We start from the raw sequence: 22,849 nt of genomic DNA, 5'->3' as shown, positions 1-22,849 counted from the left end.
GGAATGCGGCTTTGGATATGGGGAGGATGCACAGTGCATGACATGCAGGCCAAACAGATTCAAGGAGGACTGGGGATTTCAGAAGTGCAAGCCTTGTCTGGACTGTGCACTAGTTAACCGATTTCAGAAGACCAACTGCTCTGCCATGAGCAATGCAATATGTGGGGACTGCTTACCAGGGTGAGTCTATTTCTAGAAATAAAAGAACATTAAAAAAAATTATATTAATGATTGCAAGTTGGTGTTTCTTGGAGAAATGAGTACATGATTATTTATATGAATGTCCTAGATTCTGCTGTAATCTTATCTAAATTTTAGTCATGGACTCTGCAAAAGTTTAGGTATGTCTTTGAACACATTGCTTCACTTTCTATCTCAATTTTTCTATCTGTAAAATCGGGATAATACTCTCCTATAGGAGTAACATCTATATGGTGCTCCCAAAACGTAATAGAGTTTTAATCCTGGTAGGCTCTTTCACATGTATTATCAACACAGCAAAGTCAAACTATTCTATAGTCTAATTTAAACCTGTCTATTTTGGAAACTTTACTGGTAGCTCAACCCTTATCATTTTCCATCATAATCCTGAAAATATTTTCTTTTCTAAAAACACTATATATGTTTAATTATGAAATTTATTGCATCACGAGAACTAAATTCTGTGCTCAACATTCACATTGCCTGTTTTCTCATCTCTGACACTCTCCCAAATAAGACATGCACATTGTTTTGGAAGGCAAAATTACAAGAAAACGATTTTTGCAGTGTCATGGCCAACTCTGGGACATAGAGTAAGCCGTCTGGAAACATAAATGTCCAGGAAATGTGGCATCTCAGAAAACAGTCTGCATGATGCAGCAGGAACTTCCTGGTGCAGCAGGACAGCAACAAGACTAAGTCCCTGATTTTTACAAGAACAGTAGTAAGACTGTTACTTCTGTGCCGTAAATAGTTCTTTATATAAATTCCTGTAAATAAGAATGTTGTTTCCACACCACAGATCTCATCAAGATACTACAGATTATGTGCGGCAACCCACTTGCCTTAAGCCACTTCAGTGGCTACTTCAGGCATAAGCTACAGTGCTCAGCTAGTAACTACTGCAAATTCCTTAGCACCTGTGAGAGATGTAACATAGGATGATTCCTCCTCTTCTTACTGGGGCCAGAGAGATTGAGAAGCCATCTTGGCAGTGTCCATGTGCTTCTATTCTTCACTGCTTCTGTTCTAGCAAAGAAGGATCAGCTTCCCTGAGTAAGATGTGTACCCAGTTTTGGAGCACCCTGACTTTATGTAGTGGGGGAAGTACACACGGTATATGAGTAAATGCAGTATGCAAGTAAATACAGTGCATTCCTTGACTTGAATGGGATGTCCACATTTGAGGACATAACTTGGTCTTCTGAATACATACAGACAAACAAGTATTCTTCACAGCATACTCTGCTTTGTTGTCTAAAACTGTTTAATAGAAATGAGAGAGAACTAGATCTGGATTTTTTCTCCCAGACCAAAAATGGCTCCTCTGGGAGAGAGAGAACCTGGGAACAGCCAGGGTTAAAGTGCTCCTGGGAAAGTAAATGTCTGTCCATATTCACTTCTGAGAAAAGCCACAGCACAGTCCTCCAGCATTCAAGGGTGCTTTGCTTCTGCCTGCCCTGCTCCCTCTTCCTCAGGGAGACAGTGTGTTGCCTTGGCTGGACTCTGCTCTAGTTGAGCAGGGAGCAGAACACATGTCCTTCACAATCCCCACATTGTGCTACAGGGAGACACAGGCTGACCCTGAGCAATCTGAGTCAACCAATCATGGCTGCCCTGTGCATTGCTGCCACCTGTTTCCAGGCAGACTGAGGAAGCCTCCAAGCATGCTGAAATGTGTGTGCAGCACCAATACTGTATGCTCTCTATTCTTCAGGGGCTCAGCATTCAAGTGTCTGTTCAGATGTCTCTGGGTAAGTTTTTCTACCAGGAGAACAAACCTGGGAGAATTCTCCCAGATTTTTGGAATGTGTGTATGCATGCAGTGTTGAAAAACAGTAGCTACAACAGTGAGAGACTGAACTATGCTTTTTAGTCCCTTGAAGCCAGTTGATTTCAGTGACTTGGATGGGAGCCATAATTACTTACCTATCTTGTTTGTGCTTATTTTCCCCTTCTGTATAGTATAGCTTAAGGCAATATCTACAGTGGAGCTTGATAAACTTTAACCAGTCATTTTTAAAGCATTCTTCAAAAACTTAATAATTCTGAGCCCTGATCCTACAAAAAACTTACACATATGCACAACTCTACCCACTGTGAGTAGTTTAATTGAAATCAGTGGAATTACTGCGTAATATTGCAGTGTTTACCCTGAACCACAATGCAGCTTGCGGGCTAGTAGGTCTACCATAGATATGATCTTCTCACTCTAGCAAACCCAAGAAAACTCTTGGGAACAAAGGAGATACCTATGTATTGCCTTCATTGACCTGACCAGGGCCTTCAAGCTTGTGAGCTGAAAAGGCATCTTCACATTATTGGAAAAGATTTAGCTGCCGACAAAAACTCCACAGCATAATCCGTTCTTTCCATGTTGGAATGCTGGGAACAGTCAGCTCTGATGGATCAACATCTGAGGCTTTTGAAATTGAAAGCAGAGTTGAGCAGGGCTAGGTCCTTGTTCTAACCCTGTTCAGGATGTTCTTTTCTCTTCTTCCGATGCATGCTATTGGGATCATTACCAATGGAATCTGTCTACGTATGCTCAGATGGAAAATTATTCAACCATACACACTTTAAAGCAATGAATAAAGTGTAGAAAGTTTTGATTTGTGAGCTGCTGTTTGCCAATGATGCCATACTAATAGCACACACAGAGCAACTTTCAAAGCCTGATCAGTTGCTTTGCTCATGCCTACCAAGATTTCAGTTTTATAGTCAGCATCAAGAAGACCAATGTTACGAGCCAGAACATTGATTCACCACCAGCAATCATGATAGGTTAAAAAGTACTGAATGTTGTAAGTAAATTTATGTACCTTGAGTCCATTGTTACCAACAAGTTGTCACTTGAGGGTGCACTGAATACCTGCATTGGCAAAGCATCAGGTAGCATGAGTATGCTGAGCAAATGTGTGTGGAACAACAACAGACTGACTGTTAAGACTAAAGTTAAAGTAGATTGTGCTTGCATCATCAACTCTTTTTTGTGTGGCAGCAAATCCCAGGCCACACACTGTACTCACGAACACTGACTCAACAGCTTCTACTTTTATGTTGCCTTGGCTTCATTCTAAAAATTTACTGGTGGGGGAAAAAAAAACAACCTACATTGAAGCCATGGAACATGCCAGCATTATGAGCATTCACTCTTAGTACTGACTTCGGCTTGGTCATAGAAAGAAAATGGACAGTGGCTGTGTACCCAAAGATCTCTGTATAGAGAACACCTTACAGGATGAAGACCACATGGGCATCCTTATCTCTGTTTCAAAGATATTTGCAAGAGAGAAATGAAGGCAAAAAATGTTGAGCCAAATGACTGGGAGGAGATTGCTGAGGATTAAATCATTTGGAAACAATCTATTAAGCATGGAGTGAAGGCTTTCAAGGAGAGAATCCAACATGCAGAAAAAAGAGGAAACTCAGGACTGTTTGATACAAATTTCACATATGATAAGTACAGAAGGGATTGTCACTCAAAAATTGGGCTCTATAACCACACCTACAGTTGTTTAACAAACTAATACACATGGCACAAATCTATTGTCTTGCAAGCCAGACAGATCCGTACTGAGGGGTTGGTCTAGGGCAGCCTATGTGTGTGGCACATGGCAGATTGGGCTGGGGACAGGCAGCACAATGGCCAATTATACAGGAAGGAGAAAGCAGATCAGGACATGGAGCAGAGAGCAAAAAGCTAAGGAGCAGACTGATAAAGGAAAAAGATCAGAGTGGCATTCAGGGACGGGGCTAATTTGTGGTACGCCTGCCAAAAAGGTTGGCCCCCAATGGTCTACATGGTGCTTGAGGTCCCTTCCAGCCCTATTGTAATATTACAAAAGCCTTAGCCTGCCTGTCTGTCCATAACACTTTATTCGCACTCTGATTGGCTGTCTCAGCAGCTAATCAGAGTGCTCTACACAGGCAGAGACAGACAGTGGAGCGCCACCATAACAGTGGGGACTGAGGGGCCAGAGCGGAGGGGGGCGAAGCCAGCTCCGCACCGCTCCCCTGCTAATCCCCCTGCCCCCCTCTCCCTGGCCTCGCCCCCCTTCCCTGCTTTTTGGGGGCAAAGGGGGACAGCAGGGACCGGAGTGTCACCATAACAGAGGGGATGGAGTAGGGGGTGGGGTGAGGCCAGCAGTGCTGGCCTTGCCCCCCCAGGTTGGCTTCTTGGAGTCCCAAGGCCCCTAACACCCAGCATGGAGGGGAGATGGTGGGAAACAGGGGAGGAAGGGGAGCAGGAAGGAGTGGGGGGGGTTGACACCAGCTCTGGCCTGAAGCAGTGGGGGGAGGAGGGGAGCAGCCCCAGCCCTGGCCCAAAGGTGAAGGGGGGGGAAACAGCCCAGGCCCCAAGTGGTGGGGGGAAATGGGGAGTGGCCCTAGCCCAAAGCAGTGGGGGGTGGGGAACAGCCCTGGCTCTGTCCCAAAGCGGCAGGCGGAGGTGGGGAGTGGCCCCAGCCTGAAGGTGAAGGGGGAAACTGACCCAGACCCGGGCCCCAACCCAAAGCAGCAGGGAGAGAATGGGGGAACAGCACCAGCACTGGCCTGAAGTGGGGTGGGGGCATGGGACGGCCAAGGACCCATCCCAAAGCTGCGGGGGGAAGTGGGGAGTGCCTCTGTCCTGACCCAAGGTGGGGGAGGGGGGCGGATGCAGACCTCTGTCCCCATGCCCCCCACCCCATCATAATGGGCAATTCGCTAGTGATTTTATATGCTTTTGAAGTTTAGTGGGGGTTATTTGTTTTTATCTTTGTTTTTTAACATCATCATTCCACAGGTCATTCCCATTATATTTCATGACAGAGCTGTCGTGATATATCTGAAGAGAGAGAGAGAGTATATATGTGTGTGAGACTTCCAGAACCATGGCCTAGAGCTGCCTTTTTCATAGAGAGTCTGTGCTAAAAGATGGCTGCCAGATTTTCTCTCAGGCAGTAAGCAGAAGGAATGGAGTCTGGTGTTAACCCTTCTACAGATGCTCTCAAATTGGCAGCAGTTTTTTGGCTTCTTATTTAACTGTTCCACTCCTCCTATTTTCTGTTACAGAGAAAAGCTGGCAGCCATCTTGCATGCTTCTATTCCTTTATGCCTTCTATTCCAATGAAGAAAAATCAGCTTCCCTGCTTAAGACACACATCTCAGTTTTGGACAGCTGATGTTTGGGGACAGGGTGCTCTTTGTATGTGTGTAAATATGATACCCGGCAGCAGGATCCAATGGCTAACACTAGATTATCTCCGCTCTTTGATATATCCTGTTTAGATGGTAAACTCAGGGTAAGGACTTGTTTCATGCAGTGTTTGTATGCTCCCAAGCACAGCACTCAAATCTCTAGACAGTATTATAAACATCAATTATTTTATTATTAACTAATATGGGCAGTTGCTTTATTTTCTAGATTTTACAGGAAGACTAAGCTTGGAGGCTTTCAAGACATGGAGTGTGTCCCTTGTGGTGATCCCCCTCCTCCCTACGAACCTCACTGTAAGTGCTGTTTTATCGCCAATTGGAACTGGATTAACTTTTGCCTTTTTTAATTTTGTTTTTAATACCTTAGTGTGAAAGCTAAGAAAAGCTGTAATTTTGTTGCTGAAACTGAACCATGTGCTTCTTATTTAATCATATTTTCTTAACAAGAAAGTAAGTTCTTGATCATGACATGTGGAGGAATGAAAACAGATGCGGGGATGGATTTAATTTAACATACCAGGCATATAAGTGGATCTAATACTGAGGATCCTGGGCTCCCAACAGATAATGTATCAGTCAGGCAGACTCTTCTCTGCCTACCCATAGGATTTTGAAATGATGCTGCTATTTGAATTTCATGGATTTTTGTTGCAAAAATTGTAGACTAGTTCATTTTTCCTGATTAAATAAAGTTTTCAGACAGTTTCTTTTGAAAAGAGAAGATTTTGGAACATAGCTTTTCTTGGATTTCTGCTATTATTTGAGAACAATGTTCTGTGTCAGAATTGTTCAGTTTTTATTCAAGATTGAAACATTTGAAAGTATTAAGTTACGTTTCTCTAGTGGCAATAATAAATCAGTCAGCTTGTTATAGTCTCTATAATAATTTCCCTCCAGTTATGATGTATGTCTAGAAAGTTGGATTGTTTTTCAATTAGTTTTATAGGGTCAAGCATTTAACCTGTTAACATGCTTTCTGTTAAATGTAGCTTTCACTATAATGAGACCAACGTGACATGAGGGACCTAATTCTGTTCTGACGTACTTAGAACAGCTATCTTCAACACAGCAGAATTGCCCAAGACATTTCAAGGTTTAATTTGGACCCAGATAAGCAATTTGATATATACACTTCTTTTGTTTCAGGAATTGAAAATAAATATCTCTCTTAAATCTTCTAATGATACAGCTGTACTGGGAAGTGTAAATACAAAAGCATGAAACCTTGTGTTTGGGTGTTTTTTGGGGTTCTTTTTACTCCCTGATGGTTAATATTGTTTAGTTTTAGATATTTAACTAGTACATTATTTTCTTTTTTTTTACTTACATTTATTGAACTGTGTGGAAACGCTCCTTTAGAAAGGTGTAAAAAATTATTAATGGGTAGAGCCAAGTACCAATACTCTACCTTTCCTATCCCTTTTTCCTTTTAAAGTAAAATAAAGACAAATATTTGTGCAGCTAACTCAGAGCCATTTTAGATGAAAAGGAAAAGTTTAAATGTCTTACCCCAATAAATTAACTGTCTTGTGAGGGGCTTTGGCAAGTTCTTATTTGCTTACAAACACTACCATCGGGTCATGAACTTCCTAGGCTAAAGGTTCATGGTAAGTCTGAGACATGGGTGAGGACTGGTAGCAGTTGATTATTACCCAGTTAGCTATAAATCTAAATACTTGCTTTCATCTTCTGTCTTTCTGCAGACATTTTAAAACAGATCTGGTTTAAATATTTACTCATGAAAAAACAGATTGTGGATTGTTAAAGACAATGTTGAAAGAATTCTATAATGGAAAAATAAAGACTTAATGACTAAGAAAGAAAATTGTTCTCTTTGTGTAGATAAAGAGAAGACAATGAATTCTCTGTATTTAGTGGAATAGAAAATTAATTATATGCAGACATAACATTTTCAAATATTGAATTCAGATAAGTTATAAATACTTGCTTCTACACCTTGGTAAAGTATCCAGACATCAGATTAGGAGTGACCAGTGTATTTTTGCAATGTCTGCATAAATTCACTTTATAAATGAGGTGAAGTCATCAATATTCATGGCAATTGAGTGAATGGCACCAGTACTTCTCATCTATCTTCTTAAAACAAAACAAACACAACTGTAAAACATGAAGAGACAGGTAGGGTAAGACTATCCCTGACTGCTACCTCTCCAGAAGAGAAATGATGACTTAGAATAAATATGACACTTCTAGCTAGTTTTAAGATTTACAAAATATTAGATGAAATAAAGAAAAAATAGGAAGAAAATACATCAAATACAGTTAAACAAACCTATATTTTTCCATTTGAAGAAACCCTGTCAGACTAAGGTAGACTTTTACCAAAAACACATTTTTCTTTACTACTTCTTTTGCAGCTACTGTTGTAAATGTGCATTTGGGGTTTTATTCATCTGCTTTGTCCTGTAATTAAAGCTTTTAGAAATGATTTGCGAATGCCACATTTATCATTAGTACTGAAGAGCCATAAGGGCATATGTTTGTGCACATTTTGCAGAGATTGGGACTCTCATTTGAAGACAAATGTTTGATAATTAACAAATGGAAAAGAAAACTATCCAAAATATTAATAGAATTTTCTCTTGTAATTTTAATGAGAGAGAATTGGGCTTTAGCTGGTTTCATTGTTGTTGAGTTTCCATAGTATTGAACATTGTCAATGCTTGGAATAATGTAGGTAAGACAATTTTTCAGAGAGAGAGAGAGAGAGAGAGAGAAGCACTCATGTATTTGCTTAAAGCACTTTTTTCAGTACTCACTGAAAAACTATCTTGTTTGGTAATATCTTTTATTGGGCCAACTGCATAGCTGGGAGAGGTGGTAGACAAGCTTTTGGGCAAGTCTGAGAAGAAGCAGATACAACCTAAGCTAAGTACCTAGTAGAACAATTACTTTTGTTTAGCCCAACAGCTGCAGATGGTAAGTACTCTGGTGATGATTTGGGGGGGGGGGTGCTCTGTATAAGCTTTGGAAATTGATGTTACTGTTTATTTTGGCTCCTTTTTTTCTTCATGCTGTTAATCTTCCATTTTAAATAGTGAATTTCAATATCTACCATGTTTTGGTAGTGTTGTAGTGTTGTTGCCATGTTGGTCCAGATGCAAGGAAGAGCAGTTTCTGCTCTTCACATATCAACGCAAGAAGTAAGGTGGTTAGGATTTCCTGGGGAGAGGGGGAGATGCATAGAGACTGGCACTGAGTTCAAGACTTGTGTTTCCAGTGTGTTCAAGAGTGGTGGCTTGGGGTGTTTGCAGATAATCCTTATCAACCCATTTCTGGGATTGTCATGCACACAACAGGCTTGGATAGACAGGGCTTGTTTCTTTGCTTGTGTGGCTGAACACTCTGCTGCCTTGTGCAATGGGTCACTGTTACAACTGGAACGAGCCATCCCTGTGGTAGGCAGTCATTGGCTGCTATGCTGGCAGGAAGCCAGCCCTGTCCCAAGCACAGCCTTAAAAACCAGCATAGCAGACTGTCTGTAAGCAAGTCTTTTGGTAGCCTTGTAGACTGTCCTGATCCTGGTACCTTGCCTTGATTTTTGTCCCTGCTCTTGCTCCCTCTTGCTGCATACTTGGTATCCGTATATAGCTTCTTAACTTTGGCTTGCTCCTGACTGCTACTGAGATACTGATCCGTGGGCCTTTGATGCTGGCCTGTTTCCTTAGCTTCCTGATTAGGATGTAATCTCTGGCATCCTAACTGCAGCTTGGTTTACAGCTTCCTGATTCGGAGTGTTTGATGTTGACCTGTTTCTCATCATGACTGGCCTCCAGACAGAAAGAGGTGAGCTGAAACACTTGACAGAAAAAAAAAAAAAGAACCACTGTTGCATAGGAGGTATTGTGGTGGGCCCAGACATCGTGCCATGAATTGCCTACTGAAGACCAGATTTGAGCTGTATCAGGGATTTCTGTCTAGGTCTGACCTGTTGAGGAAGGTAACCCATTTAGCTGAGCAGTGTACCTCCAGCACTGCATCCATAAACATCTTACTGCCATTCCTGTATCTGCATCTTTTTTCTAGCTCCCTTGTAGCTTTTCACTCTGTTTCTGCTATGGAAATCATTACCCCTATTGGTGTTGTAGATTCCACAGCTCTTGTTAATTTTGTGGTTTTGGAATTTTCTAGAGCCACCTGGATCCTAGTTCAGCATAAGGGCATTCCCATGGCAAACCTATGGGCTGATTACATTCAAGATGGCTGTTTTTGAGGCTACTATCTGAATCCATTATAAATTGTTAGTTTTGGCTTGATCCACTATACTTACCACTTCTTGCCTTGCCCTACATAGCTCTACCATCCAGTGGTACTCTGAAAGAATCCAGCCTTATTTGGAATACTGCTTCCAAAACTAACCTAGTGAGGTGAGGTGTGGCTGCAAGGGAGGTAGGTCCCTGACTCCAGGGCAGTAGGTCCCAATATGCCAGGAACCTCCAAAATGGCTGCAACACACCACACAACACTCCAACAACTGTGCCCACCGCTTGCAGAGTCAGGCAGTGTGAAACACACTGCAGTACCACGAGCTGAGAGGGGGGGGGGGTTCCATTTGTTCAATAAGAGTCAGAGATCTGGGTTTTCCAGAAAATTTTCCAATGCCCTAAATAGCGCGTGATCTGATTTAGCATGTTTATTTGATTTATATTTAGTAAACAAAACTAAAAAAGTACCCCCATGTTAATTTTATGTCCCAATAGCCACAAGTATTTGAACTGAAATATTTGATTAGGAAAAAAAATAAATAGAGCACACTTAATGTGGTTTAAATGTTTTATTCAAACAAATTCAAAGTTTTATGTGGAAATAAATTATTTTTATTGGAATACTTGTAAAAATTTAAAGACAATACACAGTGGCATGTACTTCCCTTACGTTGTTTGTTTAAATTTAAGAAAAAAAATAAAGGTACTGAAAACTGTTGAGACACTAACTTTAGCACACCCAAAGAACTGTGCATGATATGCCATGGTTGTCTACTCATCTACTTCAACAGAGTTTAACTCTCTTGAGGCAAATCTGATTCAGAACTACTTGAACTACATTCTCTTTCATTAAAGAATGGCTTTACCAATGAGTCTATGGGCAAGGGCAACTTATCATCACACTGCATCTTCTTCACTAATTGTGCTTCTGACTGATTCTCCAGAAGCAAAGAGATTTTGAGAAATAGAAACAAACTTAGTGGTGCGTTCATTTGTTAGTCTGTTTCTCTTTTGTGTCTTGATTGAGCTGAAAGCCTTCTGGTTCCGTTCACAAGAAGCTGCTGTTGGTGGAATGCTTAGGATCCTTAGAGCAGTCCTGGACAGCAGTCGGGTGTTACAGTATCCCTGCCACCATGTGAGAGGAGACATTCTCTGCTGCCTGCCAAATGATGTCTTTGCTCCAAAGTTTTTGTTTTGCGTGGTACTCAGCAATGTCTGTCATCATGACTATTTTGTCAGTGTTGGGGACATTCTTAGCTACTTCCATAATTGTATTGAAAGCAGTAGATAATTCATCTTCTGATAAATGTTGTCCTCTGTGCTGATGATCCAAAAGGTTTGTGCCAGATGAACTGGGTGAGAGCAAAACTCAGATCTCTTAGTAAACATTAATTTTACTACTGCTTCTACTTCTTTTTTGGATTGAGGTGAAGAAAGCAAAAGCTCATTTAGATTTTCCTTCAGTTGTCTGAATCTCTCTGGAATATTTAAAAGGCTTAGTGTATCTCCTTCAAGTTTCTTGATAGCCACTGAAACTGGTAGTAGGAAATTGAATGCTCCTTGAACTGGAACCCAGAACACATTGTTGCCAAGAAGCTGCTTCCGAATGTTCACAGAAATAATCTGGGATACTATATTATCTATTGAAGTACAATGCAAACAGTTCTTTGCCTGCAGCAAACTATGTAAACACTTTGTAGCTGAGCCCCATCTAGTTTCTCCTGGCAGTAAAAGTGCACTTTTCTTCCCCTGCTTCTCTTTCTGTAATTTCTTCAAAGTCTGGTTAGCAACATGATGATTGTTCAGTACCTTCACAATTGCTTTGCAGTTTGTCATTATTGTCTTCATTATATTCACACTTACTATGTCCTTTGCCAGAAGATTCAACCCATGAGCAAAACAGCCAAATACTATTAAATGAGGATACTTTGCCTTTAATATTTGCCATGCAGCTTTCATGTTACTCGCATTATCAATTACAAGGGTTCGTACCGTAGAGGGACCTGCACTTTCTATTGATTCACTTGGTAATTTGGCTATGTATTCACCTGTATGACGAGAAGATTTGGTAGCAATTGCTTTCAGGAATATTGGTCCAGGTGTTGCTAACAAATGTTCAATGTCAGTCCATCCATCTGACATCAGAGTTAGTGATTCTGTTTGAATAATCCTTTGAATAACCATTGTTTAAACTCTGTCATACTCTTTATCTAAGAGAGAATGCAATAAGCAATAACGTGACAGTAACGTATATGATGGGTGAATTAGTTTGTAATGTTCTTTCCAGTATTGATTTTCAGTTATGGAAAGAGGTGTACCACTTGCAAATATAGCTCGAGCTAATGCTTTTTCTTGATCTTCTTTTGATGTTTTGTCCACAAAGCATGATAAAAAGCTTGACTGTCTTGAACAGCTACTCATGGTGGATTGCATGTATGGTGACAGTGATCTTGAAAGCAAGGATCCTGCTTCTTCTTTCCCCAGACCTGGAAGCTCAACATTTTCATTTTTTGCAAATCTGCTATTTCACTTGGGCTGCCAAGTTCCTGCAACAAAAGGGGGAAAAGATTTTTATTTTAGCCTATTCTAGTCTGCCCTCATCTATCAGAAGGAGAAGCGGCAGGGAGCTTGCTTCCCCTCTCCCTGCCAGAAAGAACACTGCTGCTCAGCTGCCCTGGGACTGCAGAGCCAAAGGGAAGTATAGTCTGGCCTCTGTCATTGGCCAGAGGACTAAACTCACTCTGCTGGGTTGAAATAGTTAACTATTTATCTATTACGTAATTTAAAAAAAATATATTGTTAAGCCTTAAGCGACTTTGGATGCTTAGTGCAAGCAGAAAAGCAGGATACTTTATTATTTTAAATAAATGAATACTAGTCCAGAGTTGCATTAACAACTTTTAAAATTATAATGTTTTAAAACAATATAGATGCTAGTCAATACTGTGTGTTGTTTAACATACTAATTTGTTTACTTTCATAGGATTCCTGAAGTAGACTTTTCTCAGATGGTGCTGTTCCACCACTGTTGTATTAGCTTTCTGTATATGGCTTGTACTCTTTCAGGACAGTTTCTACATGTTATTAAATGTTTCTTCATTCTTGTTGCATTGTTAGCATACTCCTGCCTGCAGTATTTATCTCTATCAACTTTCTTCGTTCTTTCAGTGGCTTGAACTTCACTAGAATGATGCCACACACTACAGTAGTTTTTTTTTTTCTAATTAGGCATTATTATGACTACTTGAAACCAAAAGCACTAAAAAATAACATATCTTATGCAAACACTTCCACCTTCCCGAACTTAAGAAAAGAAATGAGACACTGCTGTGTGTGGTTGCTGAACTGAAAGTGAAAAAAAAATAAATCACAGTTTTGGTTTTGCTTTCACTGGCAGTCTGAGATTAAATAAGAATTTTAGCTTTGGTTTTGATTTGACCTGCACAGCCAATTAGGTGAAATAATAACTTGATTTTTGGTTTGGATTATTATGTGAGTATATTTACCCTCCTGTTTACAAATCAATAAAACATATATGTATTCTCTCACATACTTCTTAGGGATAATCACCTGAAAAACATTAATTACAACTTTGAAACTGCCAAGCTTGCCTAATATTGTTTTTGGCATCCATTCATTGTTACTAATGAATTTTATGAAACAATGAATTTTTAGAAATGGAAAATTTTCTGTTTTGGAAAACTTTCTGCCCCAGATCTCTGATAAGAGTGTGTCTACCTGATAGACTTATTTTTATTTTTCCATCCTAGGGTAGCAAACCAATAGCCTTTGGTGGTCTAAACTTGCTATCAGACACAGAACTTTCGGCTCTGAGAGACTGCCTCCAAGACAAACTCACTCATCTCTGTCAGCTGTTTTAGTAATTTTCTTTTAAGAAGGACAGGTGGTTGCAGTTCCATGTAGACTGAGTTCTGTGGTGAGTTACCATTCAAAATTAGTATACAATCCCCCCTGAGGGTCATACAGTTTGATCTACCTCTGCATCATTATGCCTTTCAGTCTTATGTCCCAGCTAAGTTTCAGACTTGTATAAACAATATTTTTATGGATGTATTCGACCTGTTTGAAGTCTCATATTTGGAAGACATTCTTATTTTCTCAGAACACTAGACACAACACAACTGCACATTCACCTTGTCCTGGAATGTCTCCTTCAAAATAATATGTTTGCAAAACTGGGGGGAAAAGTTAATTTGGCCAGACCCAAGGGAGTTTTTTGGTAATCTCTATAAAGGATTTCTAAAAGATTTCCTTCTCTTTGGCCTCTAGATGGGCTAATGGCTCTGGCTACATTAGGGCAAAGTTAAGGGTCTCTTGTGTTATTTAAATTCAGCGGGGCCCCACCTCCATCAATTTCCTTCCTGGTTTGTTTCAGATGCTGAGGACCACCCTCTTCATCAAATCAAAAACAAAAAAAGCAAGTCAGAGACTTGCAATCTTTCCCCTCAGTTTTCCACTGACTGTTTCTTCATACCAGCTTAACTAATTTTTCCTTCCGGTTGCTCTTCATTCTTTCACATTTCTCTATGCCTTTAACTACACTAATATTTTATTACATAGATTACTTATCATTTAACATCAAACATAGATAAGAAACAAAGGAGACCAGAAACTGAAAATCTTGTTCTGTAGAAAATGACAAAATTTAAAAAAACCCCAAAGTTTCAAAATGTAATAAAAATGAAACTTCTCACCAAACGGCAATCATGGTTTTTAATTTTGAGAAGTCTGAAACAAGTTTGTTTCTAACTTTTCTGAACATTTCTAAGGCTCCCTGAACTTCTGAGTTGCTTGGGAAGCCAGGACCCCTGGAAGCGCTGGCTCTGAGGAAGCGTGCCTGACAACCCGCCCAGAATTTTGAGACGTTGGGAGCTCAGACTGCCAAAGCCAGGACTTTTAGGTTTTCCAGGAGCATTGACTCCCATCAGCCAGCCAGCCAGACTGTCAAAGAGCCAGAAGGGCAGGGTGCCAAAGAATTGGGAAGTATTAGATAAAAGGGGGACAATAACTGCTCCTGTCTTATGGAAGGAGGAACTGACACCTGCTCAATCATTTGAATTTAGGAGTTGGAACACTCTTCTGGAGTTAAGTGCTTAGGGCTGTAGTGGAAAGTACCACCCCAGAGTAAGGCATCTAAATGCCTGAGTCAGGGCTTAAATCCTACCTGTCTCCTCAGTGTTTCCTGCTTGCCAAGAACGTTGCCCTTCCCCCAAGAATCAGTTAATCCTACTCCTTGATGCCTACTTCTCCCCTATCCTTCATACAGGGAGAGGTAGGTACCCAAATTGGATATTAAGAATCAACAATATTAAACAAGTAGTCAAGTGCCTGAAAGTTAGGCATCACGAACAGTATTAAACCTCTCCTGTGGAACTGTCTCCATGACTACTTAAGTTTTATGTTGTAGTGTACTTGATTATCCAGTTTACACACATTCTTTGGGTAACAAAATCACTTCTTCATTCTCTCATTCTAACTCATTGACTCTCTTGCATCCTGCAAGGAAAATCATAAGACTCTTCCTTTATCTGTTCAGTTTTTAAAAAATAAAACACCATATAATAAAGTATTTTATGATGGTTGGATATACTGATGAAAAATATGCAAATGAAGATGAGACAGAATTTTTGGATGATATTTTTATTGGACAATTTGCATGGTTGGGATAGACAAGCTTTCAAATAGAGGGAGACTTAAAGAAAAATGCACTGAATTTGAAAGCTTATCTAAGTATATGGGAACCATACATTTTGTCCAATAAAAGCTATTTCCCACAAAAATCCTTGCCTCTTGAGTATTTCCTGGTCCATCACAGCTACAACACAACTCTAACACAAAGTAAGATGATTCTTAATGGAAAGCCATTTCTACAGATTTAAGAATTTGTACAGATTTTGAAATAGAAACTAGGTATAAACTGATAAAGGCTACACTTCCAGAAGGTTGGGAATTAAAATATATATATATCTGAGCTCCATCTAGTTGTAGTTTGTGGCTTTCTGTAGTCTCTGTTCATAGAGACTGGGGAGGGGCGGGGTGGGGCGGGTAGCAGGAAGGATTAGCTAGACTATCTGCTTTTACTGATCAAATCTATTCTTTAGGCTTCTCCATTTGCCACTCCCCTCCCCCATCTCTCCTTTTCCTTCCAGGAATGCAATAACTGGCTAAGCTTATGGATCTCAAAACATTGAAGAAGCTTTCTTATCTTCAGCAAACTTGAAGTCACAGTGTATGTCAAAGGGGACAGAGCTAGGAGCAAACAAGGGCAAGCAATAAGATTTAGTCCACCTAGTCCAGTGAGAACAGATAACTTCACAGGAAAAGAATAAAAGGAATAGACTAGAGTGGCCCCAAAGTATGGTTATGGGTAGTGAGATGAAAATGAACAAGTTACTTCAGTGGACTATGAAGAAATTATTCTAAAAGTAAACTGTCTGGGACTAAAATCATTTTCAAAGGAAAAAAACTGCAGTGCCTGATTCCCTACTGGACTGCAATAAATAATCCTGTGGTTCAGGGAACAAGTTTGTATATCTGAAAGATGGACAATAGGATTTTCTATTTCTTGTTTTTCATATTTGCCTCGATGGCTAAATTCTGGCTAGATATCAATCAGTGTATGCAATGGATGATAGTAATTACTAGATTGACTGACTAAACAAAAGCACCAAAAGAAAAAGATATCTTCCTGTTATATTGAAGAAATAAAGACTATACTTCATGGTCTTCCATTTAGAAAAGTTTTGTTCTGAAGTACAGTACTTATTTTAATTTCATTCAGTGTCATTTAATCATTGAGAGAGAGCGAGTATGTGTGTGTGTAAATTTTACACACACACGTATATGTATGTGTGCATGTAAATTTTAAACCATTATTCTCAAGTATCCTTAAAAAATTACTCTGACCAGGTATGGATGTTATACTTTTACCAACTATAAGTGATCAGAAACTGGTCTATACTGTACCTGTAATTGAACAGAAATTGGGCGCACAAAACCAGTCTATACCCATAACAGTTTGATGCACAGACAGGTTTAAAAATGGCAGAACCTGGTCTAAGATTTGCCTCTCCCCTCCTCCCCCACCCCTCAAAGTGTGAAAGTGTGTTCTGTTCATTGCTGATTTAAACTGCACCACTCGCAGAAAACCGTGTAATGAATGTCTGTCTCTAGCCTATGAGTCCACAGTCGCAAATAGCAGCTAAAGTTTTGGTTTACTAGCACAGACCCTGCCAATGACAGAGGAAGAGCCAAGCATTTTTTTTGTCTCCATATTTCTTTGTATTTTTTTTATTTCTGTAGAAGATACTAAAGGATGGGCTTCCACTCCCCCTCTGTTTCATTTTTCATTCTCACCACATGTAGTAATTACAGTGTGTGATTTTTTTTCTCAGCAAAATTTATTAGAGTGATTCCATACACATTGCCATAATTAGGGTTGTGTCAGCATTTCCTTTCTAACCCCTTTATTTTTCAAAGGTTTAGCAATCTGTGAAAGTTCATTCTGAACTGAAATGTGGCTTAGAAAAACCTTAAGTTTTTGTTTTTATTTGAAAAGTCTGATAAGTTACAGGGATGCAGCCCAACCAATGAGATTCAAAATGAATGATGATTATCTTCTAACTTCTAAATTAATAAATAACCAATATCAGAGTGTTACTCAGTCACTGCAGAGTTTAAAAAGTACCTATTTCCAGTCCCACCTGAAAAAAATTCTTTTCCAGTATTTGCCAAAAAGCAGCAATTAGTATATGTTGCTCCCCTTCCAATGTATTGAAATTAATGATGTGTAGACAAGGAGGTAAACAAGCTGTCCTTTTACTTTTAATATAATAATTTAAAACATATTAATCTCTCCTCAAAAATCACAATTTATAGTGACATTCAAGGATAAATCCATGAGGAGCATCTTCTAATTAGCTGATAAATAAGAAAGCTCTTCCTCTCCCACCCAGCTGGGCCAGAGACCAAATACCTCCTTCACATCTCCAGTTTCTATAATCCTGTGATTCAGAACCAATGGGAGTCTTTCATAAGTTTATCTTTTTCTGGAACCAGTGAGGTTGAATCTCACCATTATAGTGATTGACCCTCACAGATGTTCTTGAAACTATGAAAACTGCAGAAATGAAAGGAAATGCTTTCTTATGGGCCTCCAGACTTTTCCTGTCACTCTGCCTCCCATCACTTAAGCTCTAGTGTTATCTGGATTTGAATAAACTGGGTGTACTGGGTTGAACACCTGTTAGTATTTTTTGATTGCTGGATACTTGTTGAGCATATTGATGTGTTGATCTGTATTTAATGCATGGCATTAAACATTTGGATTTGTGGAGGAATTTTCCCTCATGGTAGATTAGTTTTTGTTTTGGAGGAAAAATGTCATCCTGCCCCTTCCCTCCCCACCGGTACTATTTTGCAAAGATTATTAGATCACAACTACAGTTTTGTCTTCCCATCATTAGGAGGTAGTTTTTATTGTACAAGTGATGAGACTGCCAGTAGTGTACATTGTGCAAGAGTTTTCAAAGTATTATCTTCTTATACAGATTTGCCTCTTAATTAACTTAAACCAGTGAGCCTTAGTCTCCCTACATGCAGCTTATGCCAAGATAGCACCTCTGTTCCAGTTAATTCAAAGCTGCAATGTTAGGGGAGGAGGTTTTTAGTTTTCTTTAGAAAAGAATTGGGCATAAAGGAGCCCAGATACCATCATGGCCTACAGCCAATGATAGCAGTGCAAGACTGAGGACTTTTCTTTGGTTTAACTATTTGACTTTTGAAAGACATAATGAAGATATTACCAGTAGCTGCTGGGAGTTATGATTCTATAGATTTTGGTGGTTAAAAGTAATGTGCATATAGCACTGTAAATTCAGATAATACCATGAGTCCATGGTTATATGATATAAATTTTAAAGACCCAGATTCTGAAGTTGTGTAGTTAAATGAGCATCTTCACTTTCTTTATTGACTTTAAAGGGTGCATTTCTGTTCCTTAAACCTACATCAGAAAGTTGGAAAATCTGAACACTAAAAGGAAAAATGTGAAGAAAAAATCCATTTTTTTTAGTAACTTTAGATTTATCATTCACAAAACACTATCAGAAATGTTTTAAATTTAAAAATCCGTTAAAATATTGTAAACTTTTCTTTCCCTTTTATTAGTAAAGAATTTGTCAGGAAAAAAGCAGCATATGATTATAACTTTCAGATTTATTACATGTACCATCAGTTTTTTACATAATATAAACTGAAATCCAGGAATAAATTAACAAAGAGGGGAGTATAAGGCATATAACAAATGTTTTATAAGGCATTTGTGTTATACACAACTCAAAGTAGTCAGGACTAATTGAATGAGAAAAAAAATAAGAAATTTTATAAATTTCAAATGAAAATATCCCTGAGCAGAGGTACACTTTTTAGCATAGGTTGCATAACACTAATGATAGCTGCGTATAATCTACTTTTATCTGCCTTACTAATGTGTATATTCACACACCTATAAAAACACAGAATTTCAAAGCAAGTTCATTTGAAGGTACCTCACTAAAATACTTGCCCAGAAATGGCAGTAAACTTAAAAATTGCAGTACAGATTGGAATGTCCATTAAGACGTCCTGAAATGTCAGATTTTACTTCTTGCTTCATGAATCTACTCTGTGAGACTGATTATGCATCTGTTCATGGGAATTTACATGAGTGGTGCTTATCTGGCATTCAAAAGGTTAAAGTCAGTGTATAGTAATGAATAGGGCAGAAGCCCGAGTCTCATATCTTTGTTCTAACTCCCAGCTGGCAATCCTGTCTGCTAATCCCAATGGAAACTTCAGCTTGAAATACAAAACTATTTTTGAGCTTGCATATCCTTCCCCACAGATGTTTGGGGCTTTAGTGATGTATTTCTTTTATGATTGCTTTAAATTCTTGGAACCAAAGTCCTGGAGCCTCACTCTACAGTGACTCTTTAAATATTCTTTTGTAAAAACTATTTTTTGTATTTAAAAAGTTTATAGTTACCAAAATACATTCAGAACCTTATCTGTGTATTCTATTTATGAGTTACACTCATATTTGCATTGTTGGAAGTTTATTCTTTTATTTAGTTAAGAAATTCAACATGGCTTTAATAATTACAGTTTATATTTCTAATTTATATTAATACAAAACCTAATAGTCTGGAAACATTTTAGCTTTTTTCTTGAACTTGGTGAATGTACTCGCAAAATGAAATGCTCATCTTAGCTACTGAGTATGAGAATTTCAGTAATTTTTACAAACCAGCTTACCATACTTTTGTTGCTAGTAGTAACTTGTGCAACCTTTCATCTCATGAGTCAATCCTATAATTAGTATCCTTCTTTGCCAGAGGCACATTGAATGTTTGTTTTAGGTACAGAATGTCTGCAAGAAATTTAACTTAATCACTACTTTTTAATGGAGTAGGTGGTTGGCTCAATTTCACTAAGATTAAAGTGAATTTGAAACTCTTGAGTTACAAAGAAGGAACTAATAGTTGACCTGTATTGAATAAGTACCAATTCCTGTATTCTTTCGCATATGTTTACTTATTAATGTATTTGACCCTTTGGTCCACCTACAGAACTCGTATTCATTCAAGTATGTAACTGCTTTGATGTTAGACTATAGTATTCTTTAATAATTCATGAGTAATCTCCCACTAGTTAAAGGTCAGTATACAACACCTGATTGCATGTAGTGGCTCTACATGCTTGTTACTTAGCCTTCATGTTATTCAAAATTAATTGCAGTGAACTAAAGAATTTTTTTCAAAATAATTTTAGTATATCATATGTTGTTTGAGATAACCTGGAAAAAACAATTGGTCATAATACTGCAGTAAGATTTCTGTGCAGGATTTTTTTATGTGGTTTCTAATTTTCAGAAATGTATTCTTCACTGAAAAAGTTTTGATGCCTTTTTTTCTAATCTTGTGTTTATCCTGAATATATATTAATTTCAGTTATTGTCATGAAATGACTTGAATTAACCTAGAGAAATTTTTGCAAAATATTCCAAGCCTTAGCCTTTCACATTCGCCCACACCAGTGAATGTGACCAAACAAGGTAGCTGCAGAGTGACAATGAACTGAGTACTGTTCCTCAGTGGATGGAAATCCACTTTTCATCAACGTTGTGCCACCATAAACATGTGGTCAAACAGAGATTCTGGGCCTTGTCATGCCACAAATGCCCCAAATTTGTGGTCATGACAAAGGTGGTATCAACTTGTGTTACTGTTTCAGTGTCTGAAAGATGTTCACACATCTTTTTACTTTATGGCATGAGTGCCAACAGCCCAGAGCTGCCCATAGTATCCAGCTGCCCTGGGCAGGTGCTCCAAGGGCTTGAGGGGCCTGATCCTGCATGCCCTACGAATTCCCGCGCAGTATTGAGCCCCTCAAACTTTTCCTTCTTACAGAGACTTGTCCCTGGGATCTCTGGACCATGTCTCCATAAGTGGGGAAAGCTGGACAGGTACTCCTTGGACTTGAGGGGCCCGATCCTGTGTGGGAATTCCCAGAGCACCCAGAACCAGGCCCCCCAAGCCCTGGGAGAACACTCCATCCATTGTCCCGCAGCATCAATAGGTGGGACACATCTTGGCACAGATGATCTACTTCATTTGGTGACATTTTCTAGCCTTAAATAAGGATAGCAGCAGTCAGTAGCCCATATACACTGGGAATCCCAGCTTAGTAACTTTATGAAGAATACTGAGGGACAAGAGAAGGATCGGGATATTGTACAAGAGCTGAATGACTTTGAAGCCTGGGATAGAAATAGGATGAAATTCAATAATGCAAAATGGTGAGTCATGCACTTAAGGATTAATAACAAAAATACTGTATATTTGACACCAGATAATTATATTGTTCTTTTTAAGACTTGGCCTTCCTCATCCCTTATATTTTTGCATAAATTTGAGGTGAAAGAAAAGAGAATTTATGCAATATTGAAAATTTGCTTTTCTTTTTCTGTTAAGATACCCCTTAACCATATTTGATGAAATAGTTATTACATAACAAAAAAACCCACATTCTAAGAACATGAAAATAAAGTGGTCAAGTCACGCAAAAGTTAGAAAGTTCCAGAATCTACCTTATTCTTGCAACCCAATTTTGCTTTCCTTGTGCACATGCATTCTAATACAGTTTTTATTTACTCGGTTGCATACATTTTTTTCACAGCACTTTCTGCCTCAACTTGGAAAAAGTTTGGTTAAAGTGACTTGACCACTGACCAGCATCACATTAGATTTTTATGACAAAGGGAGGGAAAAAGTCCGTGTTTCCAGGGTGGCATTCATCTGCCTTAACTAGGAAACCATCTTTTTCTTTATGCAGTCTCTTGCTTCATTCAGTGCACATGCCCTCAGCCTCTACAACAAATGAAGCAAGAGGCTTACACACAATAGCCTCCTATTCTACATAACCCTGATTCATCTGTGCAATTCTTTCTATCCTGTCTCAATAAGCCTGGGTTCCTGTAGAAAAAAATGTATGGGAACATGTAAAGATGTATTGTAACACAAATACAAAAAATCGGAGCTAAATCTCAGTGATTTAACTGGGAGTTTTAGGCTACTGAATACCTTTCTGATGATCTGTGTATTGTGAGGGTATGCTTAGAAAGCAAGATGCTAAAATACAATAGTAACAGGAGTAAATATCATAGATGGATAATTGTGAATTGCCAAGTGCAATGAAAACATTATGCTTAATTGTGCCTGCAAACCACACCTAATGGAAATGATGGATGCATTTTAATTTAGCAGCTCTTATCATCTGACTTCCAAGTTGTGGCTTTAATCCATTGTTCCTGAGGCCTTTTAATCTTGTTTGTTGAACTACAGTGTATACCCTTATTTACAGTAGAAGATAGGATACTGCAAATACAAAAATAATTGTAACATATTGGTACTAAATGTATAGCTTCTGAAAGTGCATGTAATAAAAATTATTTTAAAAAGTGACTTTGATACAGTGGATTTAGTGTACACACACACACGGGTACATACACCGTGCTACCTACAAAACAAATCTTAAAAGTTAGGAAATGCTAGTTATGTTTTCCTGTTCAATTTTAATTTGGCCCAGTTCATAGATTCATAGATGTTAGGGTCGGAAGGGACCTCAATAGATCATTGAGTCCGACCCCCTGCATAGGCAGGAAA

The 22,849-nt window shown here is 38.9% G+C and overlaps 1 protein-coding gene across 6 annotated transcripts in view; it reads left to right on the top strand.

The window, feature by feature from the left end:
- The window catches only part of TNFRSF19 (TNF receptor superfamily member 19), a 122,985-nt gene that overhangs the window by 47,891 nt on the left and 52,245 nt on the right, over positions 1 to 22,849 (top strand). For all 6 annotated transcript variants that reach the window (XR_003092579.1, XM_025196619.1, XM_014516880.2 and 3 more), the window contains exons 4-5: positions 1 to 180; positions 5,609 to 5,694. Coding sequence is in view for 5 of the 6 variants with exons in the window: in XM_025196619.1 (XP_025052404.1) it covers positions 1 to 180; positions 5,609 to 5,694 (266 nt within the window). In the remaining variant the exon portion in view is untranslated. The remainder of the gene's footprint in view (positions 181 to 5,608; positions 5,695 to 22,849) is intronic.

This window comes from Alligator sinensis, unplaced genomic scaffold, assembly GCF_000455745.1.
Source record: "Alligator sinensis unplaced genomic scaffold, ASM45574v1 scaffold777_1, whole genome shotgun sequence".
Taxonomy (NCBI): domain Eukaryota; kingdom Metazoa; phylum Chordata; order Crocodylia; family Alligatoridae; genus Alligator; species Alligator sinensis.
Note: the sequence above shows the minus strand (reverse complement) of the source record. Positions and strands in the feature narration are given on the sequence as shown.